Source organism: Mobula hypostoma, chromosome 7 (assembly GCF_963921235.1).
Source record: "Mobula hypostoma chromosome 7, sMobHyp1.1, whole genome shotgun sequence".
Lineage (NCBI taxonomy): Eukaryota > Metazoa > Chordata > Chondrichthyes > Myliobatiformes > Myliobatidae > Mobula > Mobula hypostoma.
Window position 1 is genome coordinate 90,821,886 of NC_086103.1, and position 23,759 is coordinate 90,845,644.

Sequence of the window (23,759 nt, forward strand, 5' to 3'; positions counted from 1 at the left end):
GTAAGCTATATTTCAGATGTACCTTTTCACCTTGTCTCGTCCCCTTCTTCCTCTACCTGAACTTTGTACATAAGGTCCATGTAAATCTGATGTCTAGATTCAGCTCATTTCCCCTGCAGTAGATCTCCATCCCCTCTCAACTGAGAACCCAGGGGAAAACTAGAAGAGATTTCTTGAGGCTATTTGCTGATTTTTTTTTTAATTTCAGGGCAACATTCATCTTCCCCAAGTGAGAAGTTAGTGAGTAGGTGAGAATGTATAGATGGCATCTCTGATCTGCACCCCAACTCCATATTCATCATCACTTGCTGGATTTAAATATCCAAAAAAATGTAGCTTAAAAGCCACTTTTGAACCTGGATGTCCATAGTCTTTTCAAGGAGAGGATTTCAGATTACCATGTAAAAGAATGCTGCATGATGCAACAACCCCATCAGTATATCACAACCTGGCATGGAAATACCAATGCCTTTGAATGGAAAATCCAACAAAAAGTAATGGATTTTGTCCAGTCCATCATGGGTAAAGCCCGCCCAACCACTGAGCACACTTACATCATCAGGTATCTTCACTCTCTCCTCGCTGGACATGCTCTCTTCTCGCTGCTGCCATCAGGAAGAAGGAACAAGAGCCTCAGGACTCACACCACCAGGTTCAAGAATATTGTCTACTCCTCAACCATCAGGCTCTTGAATAAAAAGGGATAACTGCACTTATGCCCCATCATTGAAATTTCCGACAACCAATCACTGAGGTCTCACTTTAAGGACTCTTTATCTCAATATCTCATGTTCTCATTATTTATTGCTATTTATTTATACTTGCATCTACACAGTCCGTTCTCTTCTGCACTCTGGTTGACCTTCATTGATCCTGTTATAGTTAATGTTCTATAGATTTACTGAGTATATCCATAGGAAATAAATCTTAGCATTGTATATGGTGACATATATGTACTTTGATAATAGATTTACTTTAAATTTTGAACTTTATCTGGGTACAAGATTCAAAGTAATTTATTACCAAAGAATGTATAAATTTCACAACCTTGAGATTTGTTTGCTCACAGGTAGCCACAAAGCAAGAAACCCAAAATAACCTAATTAAAAAAAAGATTAAAAAAAAATAAAAGACAAACCCTTGATGTGCAAGAGAAAGAAAATGAAAACAAATCATGGAAACAATTGAAGTGAGCAACAGCATTCCGAACCAAAATGGAGTCCTCAGATCTGAAGCTCGGAGCAGCCCAGAGAAGGCCCAAAGCCTTGCTTATCAGGTCATCATATTAGCAGGCACGGAGCACAGAGCCGGGGCAGCCTTTAATAGCCTCGCTGCCGTGGAGATGACCATCGAGGAAAACGAGTGAAATCGGCTTTCGCTCTGGATCCAGACACCCTGCCTTTTCAGTCTATCTGAGCTGGCATTTAAATTGAACAAACAACAGAACCACAAAGAGCTCCAGTGTCCTGGAGAAAGGAGCAAAACATTGTTATGAGTGAGCGAAATTGGCTCTCGCTTCTGATCTGGATCGTTAGTTAAATGAGTTAAATTACTTCATTTCAGTCACATGTTCTATTTTTTTGAATTAAGGCAATAGCTCAGTTTTAGAATGTCCAAGTTGTTGGAAGCTCAGGTAGACTCCCTTCAACATTGAATGTCTTCAGGGTTTCCCACCTAGATGAGCATTGTTAATAGGTTTCACGTTGACTCCATTGACCAAGTCTTTGTGGCAGGAAAGATTATGACCAGAAACTCAACCCACCCTTTACAGTGAGATCAGTTAATCAATGAGTTAGTTGATCAGTTTTACTGGTCAGGCAGAATTTCAGTCTTCTTCAGTTAGGACTTTATCTTATTTTTTACCTCAATGGGTGGATAGACTTTGGTTTAACATCTAACAATATTATAATATCACTGTATACTATGCTGCACCACCAATGCAATGTTGGATCACCAGGGTAATGTGACTAAAAGCATGAGGCAAGGATACTATCTCTAAGTCAGATTGCAATAACTATTCATCCCTAAATTATATATCTTCTGGGAATAATTTTTCAGAATGAAAATAATTTATCTGCTGATTTTCAATCTATCCAGACCTCCATTTAGCAGTAGACCTGACCCTGTCTGTAGGATGCCAAAGCCAATGATACCGGGGGAGAGGGGTAATGCCTCATTGACACGGAGGCAGACATCTCCAAGGTAAGAGTTTTTGCCAGTTCTCAAACCTTAACTGTAACCCACATAGAGTATATGTAATTAAAATACAAAGTCCATAAAGAGGGAGTCACGTTAATATATTAAGTTGTTTCAAGTTGGTGTGTTTTCACTGAACACCTGTACAGTTTTCAATATCCAACTCAAATTACACCCAGAAATGTAATATGCTCTATTAATTTTCTGATAATAAATTATTTTTCTTGACGTTCTTAGGGGTTCCATTGATTATCAATGTCTCCAATCCTTTGCACTGTTGTAACTATATGTTATAATTATGTGGTTTTGTTAGTTTTTAAGTCGGTTTGTCATGTGTTTCTGTGATATCATTCTGGAAAAACATTGTATCATTTCTTAATGCATGCATTACTAAGTGACAATGAAAGAGGACTGCGTGTCCTCATAACCTAATCTAATCTAATTCCCTGGTTTATTTCAACTCTACCTAATGCATTGTTTAGTGGCTAACACAGAACAGTGCAGACCTTTCAAACCATAAAGTTGTGCCAACTCTTAAACTACTCTAAGATTATTTTAACACTTCCCTCCCACATAGCGCTCCATTTTTATTTCAGCTATGTGCCCATTTAGGAGTCTTTCAAATATCCCCAGCGTGTAGTATCTGCCTCTGCCACCACACCTGACAGCAACATTCCGTGAGCCCACCTCTCTGTGCATAAAAACCCTCCTCTATCATGCTTTCCTCCAACACTGTAAAATTATACACCCTTGTATTAGCCATTTACACCCGGGGGAAAAAGGCAGGATATCTACTCTATCTATGCCTCTAGGCTCCTATAACACCTCTTTCAAGTCATCATTCATCTTTCTTCAAATAGAAAAGCCCTAGCTCACCCAACCTTTTCTCATAAGATATCTTTTCTAATTCAGGCTGCATCTCTCCTTGCTGATGTTTCCTCATCCTTCCTATAATTAGATGTCTGAAAAGGAATGCAATGGTCAGAGAGGTCTAACCAGAGTTTACAAGAGCTGCAACATTACCTCAATCCTGAGTAATGAAGTGTAACACACCATATGCCTCCTGAACCATCCTACTGATCGTGCGGCAACTTTGAAAGATCTATAGAAGTAGACTCCAGGATCGCTCTGTTGCTCTACTCTGTTAACAAACGTGCTATTAGCCTTGTAGTCTGCCTTCAAGTTAGACCTTCCATTACTCCACACTTTTCTGAATTAAACTCTATCTGCCACCTTTCAGACCAACACTGCATCCTATCAGTGTCCTCTTGTAACTTACGGCAACTTTTTATTCTATCCATAATGGCACCGATCTTTATTTATTTATTGAGATACAATGTGGAATAAGCCCTTCTGGCCCTTCCAGCCAGGCTGTCCAGAAAACCCCGAATTAATCTTAGCCTAACCACAGGACAATTTACAATGACCAATTAACCTACCAACCAGTACATCTTTGGTAGGAAACCCACACAGTCACAAGGAAAACATGCTAACTCCTTACCGGCAGTGACAGGAATTGAACTGGGGTCGTTGAGCTAATCACGATACTACTGAGCTGCACTTATGCTAGCATGTTGCACCAATCTTGGTGTCACCTGCAAACTAACAAAGTAACCTCCAGGCAGAATATGCTCCACCTACTGCCACTTAGTCTTGTCGTTGAGCCTATTACGAATCCACACAGACAAGCTTCCCAGGATGCTATGCCTCTTGACTATCTGAACTAGCCTAGCACAGAGAACATTTCTGAATGCCTTACTAACTTCCATAATCACCACATCCACTGTTCTACTTTCATCAATTTGCTTTGTCATAACCGGGAAGAATTCAATCAGACTTGTGAAGCCCTCATCACAGTCATCACACTTGTCACCATCCTCACAATCTTCACACTCCTAACCGACCTCACATTCATCACCGTCTACACTGTCCTCACACTCCTCACTGGCCTCTCACTTGTCACAATTGTCACCATCTCACTGCCCTCACACCTGTCACTTGTCACAGCCCTCACAATCATCACCATCTACAGTCCTCACACTTGTCACACACCTCTAACTCATCACTGTCCTCACACTTGTCACTGTGATCCCACTGAGCACACTCGCCAGTGTCCTCACAGTCCGCTCTGTTCTCACACTTGTCACCATCTACACTGCCCTCACAATCATCTCCATCATCACTGTTCTCACACACCGCTCCATCCTCACACTCCTCAGTGAACTCACATTTGTCATTGTCCTCACACTCGTCACCATCCTCACATTGGTCACACTAGTCCCCATCCTCACAGTCCTCACCATTCTCACACTTGTTACCATCTACACTGTCCTCATAATCATCAACTTCCTCATTGTTCCCCCACACACCATCTTTTTTTTGTAATATAATTTTTATTGAATTTTCAAAAAGAATACATGAAAAGAAAATCTACCCTCCCCCCTCCCCTTAACCCTCCCCCCCCCATATATAATCCTACCTAAAAAGAAGAAAAAGAAAAAAAAAGAAAAGAACCGCCTGGGTATTGGAAGGGTTTCCACATGCTCCATGGGATTCAAAATAAATTTGGTATAATTATTTGTTACCTTCCCCAAGTGACCAAAGTCTTTATCGGAGCACTTAAATATGCCATCCTATCTTTTGTAAATAAGGGCGCCAAATATTCAAAAATGTTACATATTTATCTCTTAAATTATAAGTAATTTTTTCAAGTGGAATAGAACTAGCCATTTCATTATTCCAACGATCCATACTTAAATACGAATCAGATTTCCAAGTAACTGCTATAGTCTTCTTAGCTACTGCCAATGCAATTTTTATAAATTCTTTCTGATATTTATTCAATTTAAGTTTCGGTTTTATCCCTTCAATATCACCTAATAAAAATAATACAGGGTTATGTGGAAGTTGAGTTGCAGTAATTTGTTCCAATAAGATTCTTAAATTTATCCAAAAGGGTTGAATTTTAAAACAAGACCAAGTAGAATGTAAAAAAGTACCAATTTCTTGATTACACCGAAAACATTTATCAGATAGATTTGAATTTAATCTATTTATTTTTTGCTGTGTAATATATAATTGGTGTAAAAAATTATATTGTACTAATCTAAGTCGAACATTTATTGTATTTGTCATACTGTCAAGACAAAGTCTTGACCAATTTGTTTCATCAATAATAATATTCAGATCTGTTTCCCATTTTTGCTTTGACTTATGGGTTCCTTGTTTAATTGTCTGTTCTTGAATCAAATTATACATACAAGAAATAAATTTTTTAATTTTCCCTTTTTGAATTAAAATTTCAATTTCATTAGGTTTTGGCAAAAACATTGTTTGACCCAGCTTACCTTTTAAGTAAGCCCTTAATTGAAAGTAACAAAAGAAAGTATTATTAGATATTTTATATTTATCCTTTAATTGTTCAAATGACATCAATATACCTCGTTCAAAACAATCTCCTATAAATTTAATCCCTTTTTGGTACCAATTATATAAAAGTTGATTGTCCATTGTAAAAGGAATAAGTCTGTTTTGGAACAAAGGTCTCCTTGCTAATAGAGATTTCTGTGTTTCATTATCAACATTTATCTTATTCCATAGATCAATCAAATGTAGGAGATTCTTTCTTTTCCCGTATCGTTTTAGATTCCCATTTATATATAAAATCTTCAGGTCTATTTTCTCCTATCTTGTCTAGTTCTATTTTAATCCATGCTGGTTTTCGATTATTGAAGAAAGATGCAATAAATCTAAGTTGATTTGCTTTATAATAGTTTTTAAAGTTTGGAAGTTGTAACCCTCCTAACCCAAATTTACATGTCAATTTTTCCAATGATATTCTTGACATTTTACCTTTCCAAAGAAATTTTCGCACACATTTATTTAACTCTTGAAAAAATTTCTGTGTCAATTGTATTGGTAATGTTTGAAACAAATACTGTAATCTAGGAAATATATTTATTTTTACAACATTGACTCTACCTACTAATGTTATTGGTAATATCATCCATTTGTCAAGATCTTCTTGAATTTTTTTCAATAGTGGTAAATAATTAAATTTATATAAATTCTTTAGATCATTATCAAGTCCTATACCTAAATACTTTATACCATTTACCGGCCATCTAAATTGGGTTACTAATCGACATTGACTATAGTCTCCTTTAGTAAGAGGTAAAATTTCACTTTTATCCCAATTTATTTTGTAACCTGATACCTTCCCATATTCATCCAATCTAGAAGATAATTTATATAACGAATGTTGTGGGTTTGTTAAATAGATCAAAACATCATCGGCAAAAAGATTAATTTTATATTCCTCCTGATTAACTCTAAAACCCATAATATCTGGATCAATTCTAATTAGTTCTGCTAATGGCTCTATCACCAATACAAATAAAGCAGGTGATAGTGGACAACCTTGTCTAGTTGACCTTTTTAACTGGAATGGTGTTGAAATTTGAGAGTTTGTCACCACTTTAGCTTTAGGGTTAGAATTTAAAGTTTTAATCCAATTTATAAAAGATGTTCCTAACCCATATTTTTCTAGTACTTTAAATAAAAAATCCCATTCTAATCTATCAAATGCTTTTTCTGCATCCAAAGCTACTACTATACTCTTCTCATCCCTTTTTTGTGCCAAATGAATTATACTGAGTAGCCGAGTTACATTATCTGCCAATTGTCTATTTTTAATAAATCCTGTTTGATCCATATGTATTAATTTTGGTAAATATCTAGATAGTCTATTCGATAAAATTTTTGCTATTATTTTATAATCCGTATTCAATAAAGAAATAGGCCTATATGATGCTGGTTTCATAGGATCTCTCTTTTTTTGGCAATACTATTACAATCGCTGTTGAAAAAGATTCTGGAAGTTCATGTATTTTTTCTGCTTGACGTATTAGTTCCATAAAAAGAGGAAATAATAAATCTTTAAATTTTTTATACAATTCAGGTGGAAAACCATCTTCTCCTGGAGATTTATTACTTTGGAGTGATCCTAAAGCTTCTTCAACTTCTTTTAATGTAAAAGGCATATCTAATCCCTTCTGTTCTTCCAAATTCAATTTTGGAAGAGAAACTTGTGATAAAAACCTTTCTATCTCATTAACATCATTTTGGGATTCTGATTTATATAATTCAGAATAGAAATTTTTAAAAGTTTCATTTATTTCAAGAGGTTTATAAGATATTTTATTTGCCCTTGTTCTAACTGCATTTATTGTTTTGGAAGCTTGTTCTGTTTTCAACTGCCAGGCAAGAATTTTATGTGCTCTCTCACCTAGCTCATAATACCTTTGTTTAGTTCTTATAATTGCTTTTTCCGTTCTATATGTCTGAAGCGTATTATATTGTAACTTCTTATTGACAAGTTGTTTTCGTTTTTCTTCTGACATATATCTTTGAGATTCTTTTCCTATTTTTGTAATCTCTTTTTCCAATTGATCTAGTTCTGCCATATATTCTTCCTTAATTTTAGACGTATAACTTATTATCTGGCCCCTAAGATATGCTTTCATCGCATCCCATAATATAAATTTATCATCCACTGAATGAAAATTTGTATCCAAAAAAAATTGAATCTGCTTTTTCATAAAATCACAAAAATCTTGACGTTTTAATAATGTTGAATTAAATCTCCATCTATAAGCCACTTCTTCCTTATCAGCCATTATTATTGTCATTAATAAAGGGGAATAATCTGATAATATTCTTGCTTTATATTCCATATTTTTCACTCTGTGTTGAATATGCATTGATAATAGAAACAAATCTATCCTTGAGAAAGTTTTATGTCTATGGGAGTAGAACGAATAGTCTCTTTCTTTAGGATTGATTCTTCTCCATATATCAATCAGATTTAAATCCTTCATCAATGATAAAGTTAAATTTATTACCTTCGATTTTATAACAGCCTTGGTTGATCTATCTAAGACTGGGTCTAAGCAAAAATTAAAGTCTCCTCCAATTAATATTTTTTCATGCGCATCCGCCAAATTCAGAAAAGCTTCTTGTATGAATTTTGCATCATTTTCATTTGGTGTATAAATATTCATAAAAGTCCATAGTTCAGAAAATAAGTTGACAATGTATAATCACATATCTCCCCGCAGAATCAGTTATTACATTTTGTATTCTAATTGGTAACGTTTTATTGATCAAAATTGCTACTCCCCTCGCTTTTGAATTAAATGAAGCCGCAACAACACTACCCACCCAATCTCTCTTTAGTTTCTGATGTTCTGTTTCCGTTAGGTGCGTTTCCTGTAAAAAAGCTAAATCTATCTTCATTTTTTTAATATGTGTTAAGATTCTTTTTCTTTTCACTGGTCCATTAAGCCCGTTAACATTAAAACTCAAAAAATTCAATAAATTAGTCATTATTCTTAACAAAGTTACTCCAATCTAAAACATTATTTATCTTCTCAACTTTCATAGTTCCTTGGGGAATCTCTTTAAACTTCACCATGTTGCTATGTGTCTCCCTCCCAACCTTCCAGGCAGAAAGAAAAAAGAAGAAAGAAAAAGTACAAAAAAAGAAAAAACAAAATACCCCCCCACTAATGTTGTGATTGAAAAGATACACAACACTACCCCCCTCCATTTTACGGGTCGTGGCAAAAGCCACGCTTGCACACATGACTAGTGTAGCAATCGATCAGTGCTTCTTCCAGCTCCCCCGCAACAAAAAAACATTATATATATATAGACAAAATTAGTATTACTATTCCCAACTAATATTCCTCCAGTTTTAACCTTTCTTACCCCCTTCGTATAATTAATAATATACTTATACATTCATCCAGCTTCAAAAATCCATCAAGTCCATTCTTTAACCCAATCTTCATCTTCAATCTATCTCACTCTCCTGGGTTTGTTCTTGTATCTGGTGAGTTTTCAGAGAAATTCACACAAACTGCTCTGCTTTCTGATAATCATCAAAAAATCTCTTTTCTCCACCAGACAAAAAAATCTTCAAGGTTGCAGGATAACACAGTGTAAATTGATAACCATGATCCCATAGGGTTTTTTTCACTGGATTAAATTTCTTCCTTCTCTTCAAAAGTTCGTAACTTATATCAGGATAGAAAAAAACTTTGTTCCCTTCAATTATCAATGGCCCTTTTCTATCTTTGGCAGCTCGAGCAGCTGCCTGTAGAATCCTTTCCTTGTCTTGAAATCTTAAGAATTTTATTTAAATCGATCGTGGATATTGGTCATCTTTTGGTTTTGGTCTTAAAGCTCTATGTGCCCGCTCAATTTCAATTGATCGAACCTCCTCTTCCATTTGCAAAACATCCGGGATCCATCTTTGAAAAAATTCTATTGGTTTATCTCCCTCCATACCTTCTTTAAGACCAACAATTTTAATATTATTACGTCTACCAAAATTTTCCAACACGTCCACTTTCTCCAAGAGTCGGTTTCTTTCCGAATTCCAGACAAGCAAATCATTTTGTTTTTTCCACTCTATCATTCATATGCCCCATTGCTCTTTCCATCTTCTGAAGCTTCTTATCCATTTTGTCCTGTCTTGCCATAACTTTATCATAGCACATCTTCGTATCTCTAAGTTCTTCTCTTACTTTTCTTAATTCAGCCATTAATTGCAATATAACCTCTCTCATGTCTCTATCATCTCCTTTACTTCCAATCGCTTCCAATTCTTCCTCCTCTTCTTCATCTGTGTTCTCTGCAGAATCCGATTCTGACTCTGAGTCATTTTCAATTGCAGTGGCTGTCGGTTTTTGTAGTTTGTGTTGTGTCGGTTTGCGCATGCGCATTTCCGGTGTCTTCTTCGAAGAAGCCGTTGCCACCGCCATTGCTCCCTGTTCTACTGAAGGAGATCCAACCTGAGTCCGAGGCTCCATCGTTGCAGTAGGCCCTTTTTTCTTCCCCTCTTGCGGCTGCTTCGCAACAGCAGACTTCTTTTGTTGCGATTTAGGAGGCATATCGTAAAGTAATCTTACAAAGTTTATAAATAGTTTTCAGAAAATATTTACTAACTTTGTTTTGTTTAAACGGTACTTTACTGACTTGTTGCGGGAGAGCTGGATTTACACGTCTCAATCCCACGTCATCACGTGACGCCCCCCCCCACACACACCATCTTCACATTCATCACACTTGTCAGTGTCCTTACATTAGTTACACTCACCACACACACTTGCCACTGTCCACTCACTCATCACTGTCCTCACACTCATCACCAACCTCAGAATCTTCACACTACTTTCCGACCTCACATTCATCACCATCTATACCATCCTCACACTTTGTCACACTCTTCTAACTCATCACTGCCCTCACACTTATCATCACTCATCATACTCGTAAATGTCCTCACAGTCCTCTGTTCTCACACCCATCACTGTCTATTCTGTCCTCACAATCGTCACAATCACTGTTCTCTCACATGGCACCATCCTCACACTCGTTACACTCGTCACCATCCTCACAATATTCACACTCCTAACTGACCTCACACTCATCACCATCTACACTGTCCTCACACTTGTCACACTCATCACTGTCCTCACTGCCCTCACACTTGTCACTGTCAGCAGAGTCATCATACTCATCAACGTCCTCACAATCCTCACCTGTTCTCAAACTTATCACCGTCTACACTGTCCTCACAATCATCACCTCGCTGTTCTCTCACATTGGTCACCGTCCTCACACTTGTCACCATCCACACGCTCGTCACCATCCACACACTCTTCACATTCCTAACCAATCTCACACTGTCTACACTGTCTTCACAATCATCACCATCATCACTGTTCTCACACATGGCTCCATCCTCATACTTGTCAGTGTCCTCACATTAGTCACACTCATCATCATTCTCACACTTGTCACCATCCTCACTGTCCTCACCGTTCTCACACTCATCATTGTCTACACTGACTTCACACTCATCACTGTCCAAACTGTCATCACACTCATCAGCGTTCTCACAGTCCTCACCACTTCACACTCGCCAATGTCTACACTGTCCTTATACTCCTCACTGTCCTCACACTTGTCACACTCATTACCTTTCTCACAATCGTCACACTCATCACCATCCTCATGCTCGGCACCATCCTCACGCTTATACTCATCTCTTCCTCACTGTCTTTATTCTTGTCATCTTCCTCACTGTCCTCACACTCATCAAACGTCAACATCCTCACACTTGGCACTGTCCTCACATCCAACACTGTCCTCACACTCCTCACACTTGACAGCGTCCTCACAGTCCTCACCATTCTCACACGCATAATTGTATACACTGTCCTCACACTCGTCACCATCCTCACTGTCCTCATGCTCGTCATTGTCCTCACTGTTCTCACGCTTATCACGTCACCATCCTCACACTTGTCAATGTCCTCCCGATCCTCACCATCCTCACACTCATCAGCATCCACACAGTACTCACCATCCTCACACTCATCATTGTCTACACTGTCCTCACACTGATTACTATCTACAGTACTCACACTGGTCAGACTCCTTTCACTCATCACTGTCGTCACCCCCATCACTGTCTACACTATCCTCACACTCATCAACATCCTCACAATCACCACACTCATCACCGTCATCACTATCCTCACACTTGACACCGTCTGTCCTCACACTCTTCACCATGTCCACTCTGCTCACATGCCTCACTGACCTCACACACATCACCGCCCTCACACTCATTACTGTCCAAACTGTCCTCACACTCATCACCATTCTCACATGCCACTGTCTTCACACTCCCCCCTGTCCTCATGCTTCTCACACTCGTCACCATCTATACTGTCCTCACATGCATCACCGTCTACACTTTCATCACACTCTTCTCTGTCCTCACACTCGTCATTGTCTATACTGTCCTCACACTCATCACCATTCTCACACGCCACTGTCCTCGCACTCCTCCCTGTCCTCATGCTTCTCATACTTGTCACCAGCTATACTGTCCTCACATGCATCAGCGTCTACACTTTCATCACACTCCTCTCTGTCCTCACACTCATCACTGTCTATACTGTCCTCACGCTTATCACTGTCTATACTGTCCATACATTTGTCACCACCTACAGTTCTGACACTTGTCACACTCCTCCCACTCATCACTGTCCTCACACTCCTCACCATCTTCACTGTCTTCACACTCTTCACAGTCCATACTATCCTCAGACTCATCACCGTCCTCACGATTGTCATACTCATCACCATCCTCACAATCATCCAGTTGTCACCATCCTCATGAAGGTCACACTCGTCAGTGTCCTCTTGAACAACACACTCGTCACCATCCTCCCAATTGTTACATATATCCGTGTCCGCTTAGTCATCACCATTCTCCAACTCATCATTGTTGACACTGTCCTCACACTCCTACTATCCTCACATTGTCACACTCAGCTCTGCCCTCACTGTCCTCATGATCATCACGTCCTCACTGTCCTCACACTCAACACCTTCTACACTGTCTTCACACTCGGCACGGTTCTCACACGTGTCACACTCATCACTGATCTCACTGCCCTCACACTTATCACCATCAACATTGTCCTCACACTTGTATTCATCTTCACACTCATTGCTGTCCTCACACTCCTCACTTGTCACACATCATGTCACTGTCCTCACACTCATCACCATCCTCACACTCATCATACTCATCTCTGTCCTCACACTTGTCACACTCATCACCATCCTTACTGTCCTCACATACTTCACCATCCTCACGATCATCAGCGTCTTGACTGTCTTCACCCTTGTCATGATCTCACTGTTCTCAAACTCATCACGCAACACCATCCTCACACTAGTCGCCATCACACACTCGTCACACTCAGCATGGTCCTCACACTTGTCACACTCAGCACAGTTCTCACACTTGCCACTCGTCACTGTCCTCACACTCATTAGACATCACTGCCCTCACACTAATCACTATCTACATTGTCCTCACACTCATCACTGTATACACTGTCCTCACACTCATCACTGTATACACACTCATCACTGGCCTCATACTTGTCACACTCATCACATCACTGGCCTCATACTCGTCACTCATCACATCACTGTACTCACACTCGTCAGCATCCTCACAATTGTTATACTCGTTACTGTCCTCACGCTGGTTACACACCACTGCCCTCACTCATCACATGTCACATCCTCACATTTATCACTGTCCTCACACTTGTCACCTTCTACACTGTCCTCATACTCACACTCTTCACAGCCCTCACACTGGTCACACTCATCACTGTCCTCACGCATGTTACACGTCACTGTCCTCACACTCATCACTGTCGTCATATTGTCGTCACCATATAACCATATAACAATTACAGCATTGAACCAGGTCATCTCGGCCCTTCTAGTCCGTGCCGAACTCTTACTCTCACCTAGTCCCACCGACCTGCACTCGGCCCATAACCCTCCATTCCTTTCCTGTCCATATATCTATCCAATTTAACTTTAAATGACAACACCGAACCTGCCTCAACCACTTCTGCTGGAAACTCGTTCCACACAGCTACCATTCTCTGAGTAAAGAAGTTCCCCCTCATGTTACCCCTAAACTTTTGCCCTTTAACTCTCAACTCATGTCCTTTTGTTTGACTCTCCTCCACTCTCAATGGAAAAAGCCGATCCATGTCAACTCTATTTTCCCCCTCATAATTTAAAATACCTCTATCAAGTCCCCCCTCAACCTTCTACGCTCCAAAGAATAAAGACCCAACTTGTTCAAACTTTCTCTGTAATTTAGGAGATGAAATCCAGGCAGCATTCCAGTAAATCTCCTCTGTACTCTCAATTTTATTGACATCTTGTCTTTAAACTAGAATGGTTGGGGGTTGGGAATCAAATTAAAGAGACTAGGAGAGATGAGGTTAGTTCACAACAGTGGGATGGGAACCAGTGCAGAGAGACAGAGGGGTGTAAAATAAGGGTAGAAGCGAAAAGTAGTAAGGTGAAAAGTAAAAGTGGCATGCCGGCAAATCCAGGGCAAAAATCAAAAAGGGCCACTTTTCAACATAATTGTATAAGGGCTAAGAGAGTTGTAAAAGCGAGGTGAAGGCTTTGTGTGTCAATTCAAGGAGCATTAGTAACAAGGTGGATGAATTAAAAGTGCAGATTGTTATTAATGAATATGATATAGTTGGGATCACAGAGACATGGCTCCAGGGTGACCAAGGATGGGAGCTCAGCATTAAGGGATATTCAATATTCAGGAGGGATAGACATGAAAGAAAAGGAGGTGGGGTAGCATTGCTGGTTAGACAGGAGATTAACGCAATAGAAAGGAAGGACATTGGCTGGGAGGATGTGGAATCGATATGGGTAGAGCTGCATAACACTAAGGGGCAGAAAACGCTGGTGGGAGTTGTGTACAGGCCACCTAACAGTAGTAGTGAGGTTAGGGATGGTACTAAACAGGAAATTAGAAACGTGTGCAACAAAGGAACAGCAGTTATAATGGGTGACTTCAATCGACATATAGACTGGGCGAACCAATTTGGTAAGGGTGCTGAGGAAGAGGATTTCTTGGAATGTATGCGGGATGGTTTTTTGAACCAACATGTCGAGGATCCAACCAGAGAGCAGGCTATTGTAGACTGGGTATTGAGCAATGAGGAAGGGTTAATTAGCAATCTTGTTGTGAGAGGCCCCTTGGGTAAGAGTGACCATAATATGGTGGAATTCTTCATTAGGATGGAGAGTGACATAGTTAATTCAGAAACAAAGGTTCTGAACTTAAAGAAGGGTAACTTTGAAGGTATGATACTTGAATTAGCTAAGATAGACTGGCAAATGATACTTAAAGAGTTGACGGTGGATATGCAATGGCAAGCATTTAAAGATTGCATGGATGAACTACAACAATTGTTCATCCCAGTTTGGCAAAAGAATAAATCAAGGAAGGTAATGCACCTGTGGCTGACAAGTGAAATTAGGATTAGTATCAATTCCAAAGAAGAAGCATACAAATTAGCCAGAGAAAGTGGCTCACCTGAGGACTGGGAGAAATTCAGAGTTCAGCAGAGGAGGACAAAGGGCTTAATTAGGAAGGGGAAAAAAGATTATGAGAGAAAACTGGCAGGGAACATAAAAACTGACTGTAAAAGCTTTTATAGATATGTGAAAAGAAAAAGATTGGTTAAGGCAAATGTAGGTCCCCTACAGACAGAAACAGGTGAATTGATTATGGGGAACAAGGACATGGCAGACCAATTGATTAATTACTTTGGTTCTGTCTTCACTAAGGAGGACATAAATAATCTTCCAGAAATAGTAGGGGACAGAGGGTCCAGTGAGATGGAGGAACTGAGGGAAATACATGTTAGTAGGGAAGTGGTGTTAGGTAAATTGAAGGGATTAAAGGCAGATAAATCCCCAGGGCCAGATGGTCTGCATCCCAGAGTGCTTAAGGAAGTAGTCCAAGATATAGTGGATGCATTAGTGATAATTTTTCAAAACTCTTTAGATTCTGGACGAGTTCCTGAGGATTGGAGGGTCGCTAATGTAACCCCACTTTTTAAAAAAGGAGGGAGGGAGAAACCGGGGAATTATAGATCGGTTAGCCTGACATCGGTGGTGGGGAAACTGCATAGAGTCAGTTATCAAAGATGTGATAACAGCACATTTGGAAAGCGGTGAAATCATCGGACAAAGCCAGCATAGATTTGAGAAAGGAAAATCGTGTCTGACGAATCTCAGAATTTTTTGAGGATGTAACTAGTGGAGTGGATAGGGGAGAACCAGTGGATGTGGTATATTTGGATTTTCAAAGGGCTTTTGATAAGGTCCCACACAGGAGATTAGTGTGCAAACTTAAAGCACACGGTATTGGGGGTAAGGTATTGATGTGGATAGAGAATTGGTTGGCAGACAGGAAGCAAAGAGTGGGAATAAACGGGACCTTTTCAGAATGGCAGGCAGTGACTAGTGGGGTACCACAAGGCTCAGTGCTGGGACCCCAGTTGTTTACAATATATATTAATGACTTGGATGAGGGAATTAAATGCAGCATCTCCAAGTTTGAGGATGACACGAAGCTGGGCGGCAGTGTTAGCTGCGAGGAGGATGCTAAGAGGATGCAGGGTGACTTGGACAGGTTAGGTGAGTGGGCAATTTCATGGCAGCTACAATTTAATGTGGATAAGTGTGAGGTTATCCACTTTGGTGACAAAAACTGGAAAACAGATTATTATCTGAATCGTGGCTGATTAGGAAAAGGGGAGGTGCAACGAGACCTGGGTGTCATTATACACCAGTCATTGAAAGTGGGCATGCAGGTACAGCAGGCGGTGAAAAAGGCGAATGGTATGCTGGCATTCATAGCAAGAGGATTCGAGTACAGGAACAGGGAGGTACTACTGCAGTTGTACAAGGCCTTGGTGAGACCACACCTGGAGTATTGTTTTTAAACGCAAACAACAGGAATTCTGCAGATGCTGGAAATTCAAGCAACACACATCAAAGTTGCTGGTGAACGCAGCAGGCCAGGCAGCATCTATAGGAAGAGGTCCTGACGAAGGGTCTCGGCCTGAAACGTCGACTGCACCTCTTCCTATAGATGCTGCCTGGCCTGCTGCGTTCACCAGCAACTTTGATGTGTGTTCCTGGAGTATTGTGTACAGTTTTGGTCCCCTACTCTGAGGAAAGACATCCTTGCAAAGAGGGAGTACAAAGAAGGTTCACCAGATTGATTCCTGGGATGGCAGGACTTTCATATGAAGAAAGACTGGATGAACTAGGCTTATACTCGTTGGAATTTATAAGATTGAGGGGGGATCTTATTGAAATGTATAAAGTCCTAAAGGGATTGGGCAGGCTAGATGCAGGAAGATTGTTCCCAATGTTGGGGAAGTCCAGAACGAGGGTTCACAGTTTGAGGATAAAGGGGAAGCCTTTTAGGACCGAGATTAGGAAAAACTTCTTCACACAGAGAGTGGTGAATCTGTGGAATTCTCTGCCACGGGAAACAGTTGAGGCCAGTTCACTGGCTATATTTAAGAGGGAAGTTAGATATGGCCCTTGTGGCTAAAGGTATCAGGGGGTATGGAGGGAAGGTTGGTACAGGGTTCTGACTTAGATGATCAGCCATGATCATACTGAATGGCGGTGCAGGCTCGAAGGGCCGAATGGCCTACTCCTGCACCTATTTTCTATGTTTCTATGTTAATTCGGTGACCAGAACTGTACACAATACTCCAAATTTGGCCTTATACAATTTCAACATTACATCCCAACTCCTATACTCAATGCTCTGATTGATAAAGGTCGCATACCAAAAGCTTTCTTCACCACCCTATCCCCATGAGATTCCACCTTCAGGGAACTATGCACCATTATTCCTAGATCCCTTTGTTCTACTGCATTCTTCAATGTCCTACCATTTACCATGTGTGTCGTATTTTGATTAGTTCTACCAAAATAGAGCACCTCACATTTATCAGCATTAAACTCCATCTGCCATCTTTCAGCCCACTCTTCTAACTGGTCTAAATCTCTCTGCAAGCTTTGAAAACCTACTTCATTATCCACAACTCCACCTATCTTAGTATCATCTGCATGCTTACTCATCCAATTTACCACCCCATCATCCAGATGGGGTCTCATCCAGATGCGGTCTAACCCAGTCACACTCCTATTCATCTTCTCAATCATCACCGTATACACTGTCCTCACACTCCTCACTGTCTTCACACTCATCACCACACTTGTCACGCTCATCACATTACTGTCCTCACAATCATCAGCGTCCTCACACTCGTCACACACATCAGTGTCCTGACTGTCCTCACCTTTGTGAAATCCTCACTGCTCTCACCTTTGTCAGGTCCTCACTGTCCTCACACTCATCACTTGTCACCATCCTCACACTCATCACAATCCTCTCATTCGTCACCTCCCTCATACTTGTCACCATGTACACTGTACTCACCCTCATCACATCCTCACAATCGTCATGCTCATCTTCATCCTCACAGTTGTCACATTCATCACCGTCCTCACAATCTTCCACATCCTCATATTCGTCCCACTGATCAGCGTCCTTACTGTTCTCACACTCAGTACACATCAGCATCTTCACACTCATCACCGTCCTCAATGTCCTCACCCTTGTCACGTCCTCATTGTCCTCACATTCATCACACATCACCATCCTCACACTTGTCACCATGTACACCATTTTCACGTTTGTCACATATTGACAATCATCATACTCACATCCATCCTCACACCTGTCACACTCGTCACTATCCTCACAATCATTAGCGTCCTTACACTTGTCCCACTCATCAGTGTCCTCACTGTCCTCACCCTTGTCAGGTCCTCACTGTCCTCACACTCATCACACATCACCATCCTCACACTCATCACCATCCTCATGCTCCTCACCATCCTCAGTCTTCACACTCATTGCTTGTCACCATCCTTACACTTGTCACTATTTTCATACTCGTCACCATGCACACTGGCCTCCCACTAGTCACCTTGTACACTCTCCTCACAGTCATTACACTCATTACATCCTCGCACTTGTCACACTTGTCACAGACCTCACGCTCATCACATGTCAGTGTCCTCACACTCATCACCATCTATATTATCCTCACACTTGTATTCATCTTCACACTTGTCACTGTATACACTGCCTTCACACTCATCACCATCCTCACACTTGTCCCACTCAACACATCACTGTCCTCACACTTGTCATCGTCCTCATGATCATCAGCATCCTCACTCTCATCACACTCATCAGCGTCCTCACTGTCCTCACCATTGTCATGTCCTCAATATTCTCACACTCATCACCATCCTCACACTCATGACCGTCCTCGCTGTCCTCACGCTTGTCACGTCCTCAGTGTCCTCACACTCATCACTGTCCTCACATTTGTCATGTCCTCAGTCCTTATGTGCATCGCTTGTCACCATCCTCACACTGGTCACCATTTTCAGAGTCGTCACCGTGTACACTGTCTTCGCTCTTGTCACCATCCTCACAATTGTCATACTCACCACTATCCTCACACTTGTCACCTTCTACACTGTCCGCACACTCTTCACAGTCCTCACCCTGGTCACGCTCGTCACCATCCTCACTGTGCCCACGCTCGTCACACATCACTGTCTTCACACTCCTAGTCATCTTCATACTCATCAACTGTCATCACACTCGTCACCGTCCTCACAATCATCATACTCACTGTCCTCACACGTCACCTTCTACACTGTCATCACACTTGTCACTGTACAAATTGTCCTCACGCTCTTCACACATCACTGTCCTTACACTCATCACACGTCATCAACCTCACACTCGTCACTGTCTTCACACTTGTCACACTCATTACTGTCCAAACTGTCCTTACACTTGTCACAGTCCTCACACTCATCATGGTTCTCATGCTTGCTACTGTCTACACTGTCTTCACACTCCTCATATTTGTCACACAGCACTGTCCTCACAGTCCTCACTGTCCTCACTCTCCTCACACTTGTCATCATCCTCACACTCACAACACTCATCATTTTCTCACACTGATCACTGTCTACAGTGTCCTCACTCTCATCACTGTTCTCACACTCATCACTTTCTATAGTGTCCGCACACTCATCACTATCTATTCTGTCCTCACACTCATCACCATCCTCACACTCGTAACCATCTATTTTACATTCATCACCGTCTAGACTATCCTCATATTGGTTTATGTCCCTGTTGAATACTGAAGCAAACTTGAAACAACCTAAAATGTGAACTTGTTTTCCCCCCGATTGGTCCTACCCTTACTTTAGTCATCCTCCTGTTCTTCACATTTGGGGTTTTCCTTAATCCTACTCATCAAGACTTTCTTGTGTTCCATTCTAGCTCTAAGTTATTTTTAAAGCTCCCTCCTGTGTACCATATATCTATCAATATCTGTTTTATCCTTACTCCCTACACCTGAAGTATGTTCCTTTCTTCCTCTTGAGTAGATGTTCCATATCTCTTGTCAACCATGGTTCCTTCATCCCACCACCCTTTTCCTGCCTCAAATGGACAAACCTATCCAGTGCTCAAGAAACCTCCAGATTTCTGTTGTGCATATCTCTGAGAACAGCAGTTGACAATTTACACTCCCAAGTTCCACCCTAATAGCATCATTCCCCAATTAAATACTTTTCCATTCCTTCTGCTCCTATCCCTGTCCAAGGCCAGGAAATTGTGGTCACAGTCTCCAAATTACTCACCCACACAAAGATCTGTTTTTTGACTGAGATCACTGTCTAGAACTAGATCGAGTATAGCCTCCTCTCTATTCAGCCTCTCTGAATCCTTTCTGATCCACCTTACAAATTCTCCCCTCTTGTACTAACGCTATAAGATTGGTTAGTTACAACCTTGCATGCACGATGGCACAATAACTACACTTAATTTGTCCCAGTTTACTGACATACTTACATATCTGGTCCTTTAGAATACTTCACAATAACTTCCTGATATCAGGCTCACTGGCATATCATTTCCCAACTTATTCTTAGAGCCTTTCTTAAACAACGGAACAATATTAGCTAACCTCCAATACTCTGTCACCTCTCCCATGGCTAAGGACATTTTAAATACATCTCACAAAATGCTGAGTTCCTCCAGCATTTTCTGTATGTTGCTTGGATTTTGAGCATCTGCAGAATCTTGTGTTTTAAATACCTGTGACAGGGCCCGTGGAATTTCTGTATTAGTCTCCCACAAAGTCTGAGAGAACTGTTTGTCAGGCCCTTGGGATTAATACACCCTAATTTACCTCAAGATAGGAAGTTCCTCTTTCTCTGTAATCCTGACCTCACTACTACATTGCCTCAACTCTATAGACTTTGGTCGCACTTCAAAAGAAATACACATACAATTAATCCATTTAAAATCTTGCCCATCTCTTGGCGCCATTCATTGAAAATCATTCTGATCTTTAAAAGAATCAATTTTGTCCCTGCTATCTTTTTATTTTTACTACTTCTGTAGAAGCCCTTAGGATTGTCCTTCTCCTTGTCTGCCAGAGCAACCCCCTGTTTTATTTTGGTCCTCCTGAGTGCTGTCTTGCTTTTCTTATACTCTTCAAGCCTGCAGTTTGTTCCTTGCCTCCTATGCCTGCTATGCACCTTCTTTTTCTTCACAATATCTCTTAACCATATAACAATTACAGCACGGAAACTGGCCATCTCGGCCCTTCTAGTCCGTGCTGAACTCCTACTCTCACCTAATCCCACCGACCTGCACTTGGCCCATAACCCTCCATTCCTTTCCTGTTCATATATCCATCCAATTTAACTTTAAATGACAATATCAAACCTGCCTCAACCACTTCTGCTGGAAGCTTGTTCCACACAGCTACCACTCTCTGAGTAAAGAAGTTCCCCCTCATGTTACCCCTAAACTTTTGCCCTTTAACTCTCAACTCATGTCCTCTTGTTTGATCTCCCCCACTCTCAATGGAAAAAGCCTATCCACGTCAACTCTATCAATCCCCCACATAATTTTAAACACCTCTATCCAGTTCCCCCTCAACCTTCTACGCTCCAAAGAATAAAGACCTAACTTGTTCAACCTTTCTCTGTAACCTAGGAGATGAAACCCAGGCAACATTTTAGTAAACCTCCTCTGTACTCTCTCAATTTTATTGACATCTTTCCTATAATTCGGTGACCAGAACTGTACCCAATACTCCAAATTTGGCCTTACCAATGCCTTGTACGATTTTAACATTACATCCCAACTCCTATACTCAATGCTCTGATTTATAAAGGCCAGCATACCAAAAGCTTTCTTCACCACCCTATCCACATGAGATTCCACCTTCAGGGAACTATGCACCATTATTTCCAGATCCCTCTGTTCTACTGCATTCTTCAGTGTCCTACCATTTTCCATGTATAAGTCCTATTTTGATTAGTCCTACAAAAATGTAGCACCTCACATTTTTCAGCATTAAATTTACCACCCCATCATCCAGATCTTTAATGTATATGACAAACAACATTGGACCCAGTACAGATCCCTGAGGCACACCGCTACACACCATCCTCCAATCTGACACACAGTTATCCACCACTACTCTTTGGCATCTCCCATCCAGCCACTGCTGAATCCATTTTACTACTTCGATATTAATGCCTAACGATTGATCCTTCCTAACTAACCTTCCATGTTGAACCTTGTCAAAGGCCTTACTGAAGTCCATATAGACAGCATCCACCGCTTTACCCTCGTCAACTTTCCTAGTAACTTCACCAAAAAATTCAATAAGATTTGTCAAACATGACCTTCCACGCACAAATCCATGTTGACTGTTCCTAATCAGACCCTGTCTATCCAGATAATTATACATACCATCTCTAAGAATACTTTCCATCAATTTACTCACCATTGACGTCAAACTCACAGGCCGATAATTGCTAGGTTTGCTTTTGGAACCCTTTTTAAACAATGGAACCACATGAGCAATACACCAATCCTCCGGCACCATCCCTGTTTCTAATGACATTTGAAATATTTCTGTCATAGCCCCTGCCCTTTCCCCACTAACTTCCCTCAAAGTCCTAGGGAATATCTTGTACGGACCCGGAGACTTATCTATTTTTATATTCCTTAAAAGCGCCAGTACTTCCTCTTCTTTAATCGCCATACTTTCCATAACTACCCTTCTTGTTTCCTTTACCTTACACAATTCAATATCCTTCTCCTTAGTGAATACCGAAGAAAAGAAATTGCTCAAAATCTCCCCCATCTCTTTTGGCTCCGCACATAGCCATCCACTCTGATTCTCTAAGGGACCAATTTTATCCCTCACTATCCTTTTGCTATTAATATAACTGTAGAAACGCTTTGGATTTATTTTCACCTTACTTGCCAAAGCAACCTCATATCTTCTTTTAGCTTTTTAATTTCTTTCTTAAGATTCTTTTAACATTCTTTATATTCCTCGAGCACCTCATTAACTCCAAGCTGCCTATATTTATTGAATAAACAATGTTCCCTAAACCTGTTATTCCTGAGTTTTATTCTAATAGGAACATACAAAGTCTCTACTCTCAAAATTTCACTTATGAAAGCTTCCCATTTACCAAACATGCCTTTGTCGAAAAAAACAATCTGCCCCAATATACACATGCCAGATTCTTTTGATGTCATCACAATTGACCTTTCTCCAATTTAGAATCAGAACCCAAGGACCAGTCCTATCCTTCTGCATAATTATGTTGAAACCAATGAACTTATTAGAGATAAGAGAGCTTGTTAAGGAATCCTTAGGGAACACAAAATGATCAAGTTCGCTTTGAAAACAGAGAAGGAGAAACTAACATCCAATGTGTCAGTATTTCAGTGGAATAAAGAAATTACAGTGACATGAAAGGAGAATTGGCCAAAGTTGAATGGAAAGGGACGCTAGCAGGAAGGACAGCACAGCAGCAATGGCTGGATTTTCTGTGAAAAGTGAGGGAAGTGCAAGGCAGATATATTCCAAATAAGAAGAAATTTTCAAAGGGAAGAAGGACACTAC

General features: G+C 40.6%; 1 protein-coding gene across 3 annotated transcripts in view; it reads left to right on the forward strand.

Annotated features, from left to right (window-relative positions):
* Window positions 1-23,759, forward strand: part of lcp2a (lymphocyte cytosolic protein 2a) — a 224,335-nt gene that overhangs the window by 156,890 nt on the left and 43,686 nt on the right. For all 3 annotated transcript variants that reach the window (XM_063053707.1, XM_063053709.1, XM_063053708.1), the window contains exon 13: window positions 2,098-2,202. In XM_063053707.1, coding sequence (XP_062909777.1) covers window positions 2,098-2,202 — 105 coding nt within the window. The remainder of the gene's footprint in view (window positions 1-2,097; window positions 2,203-23,759) is intronic.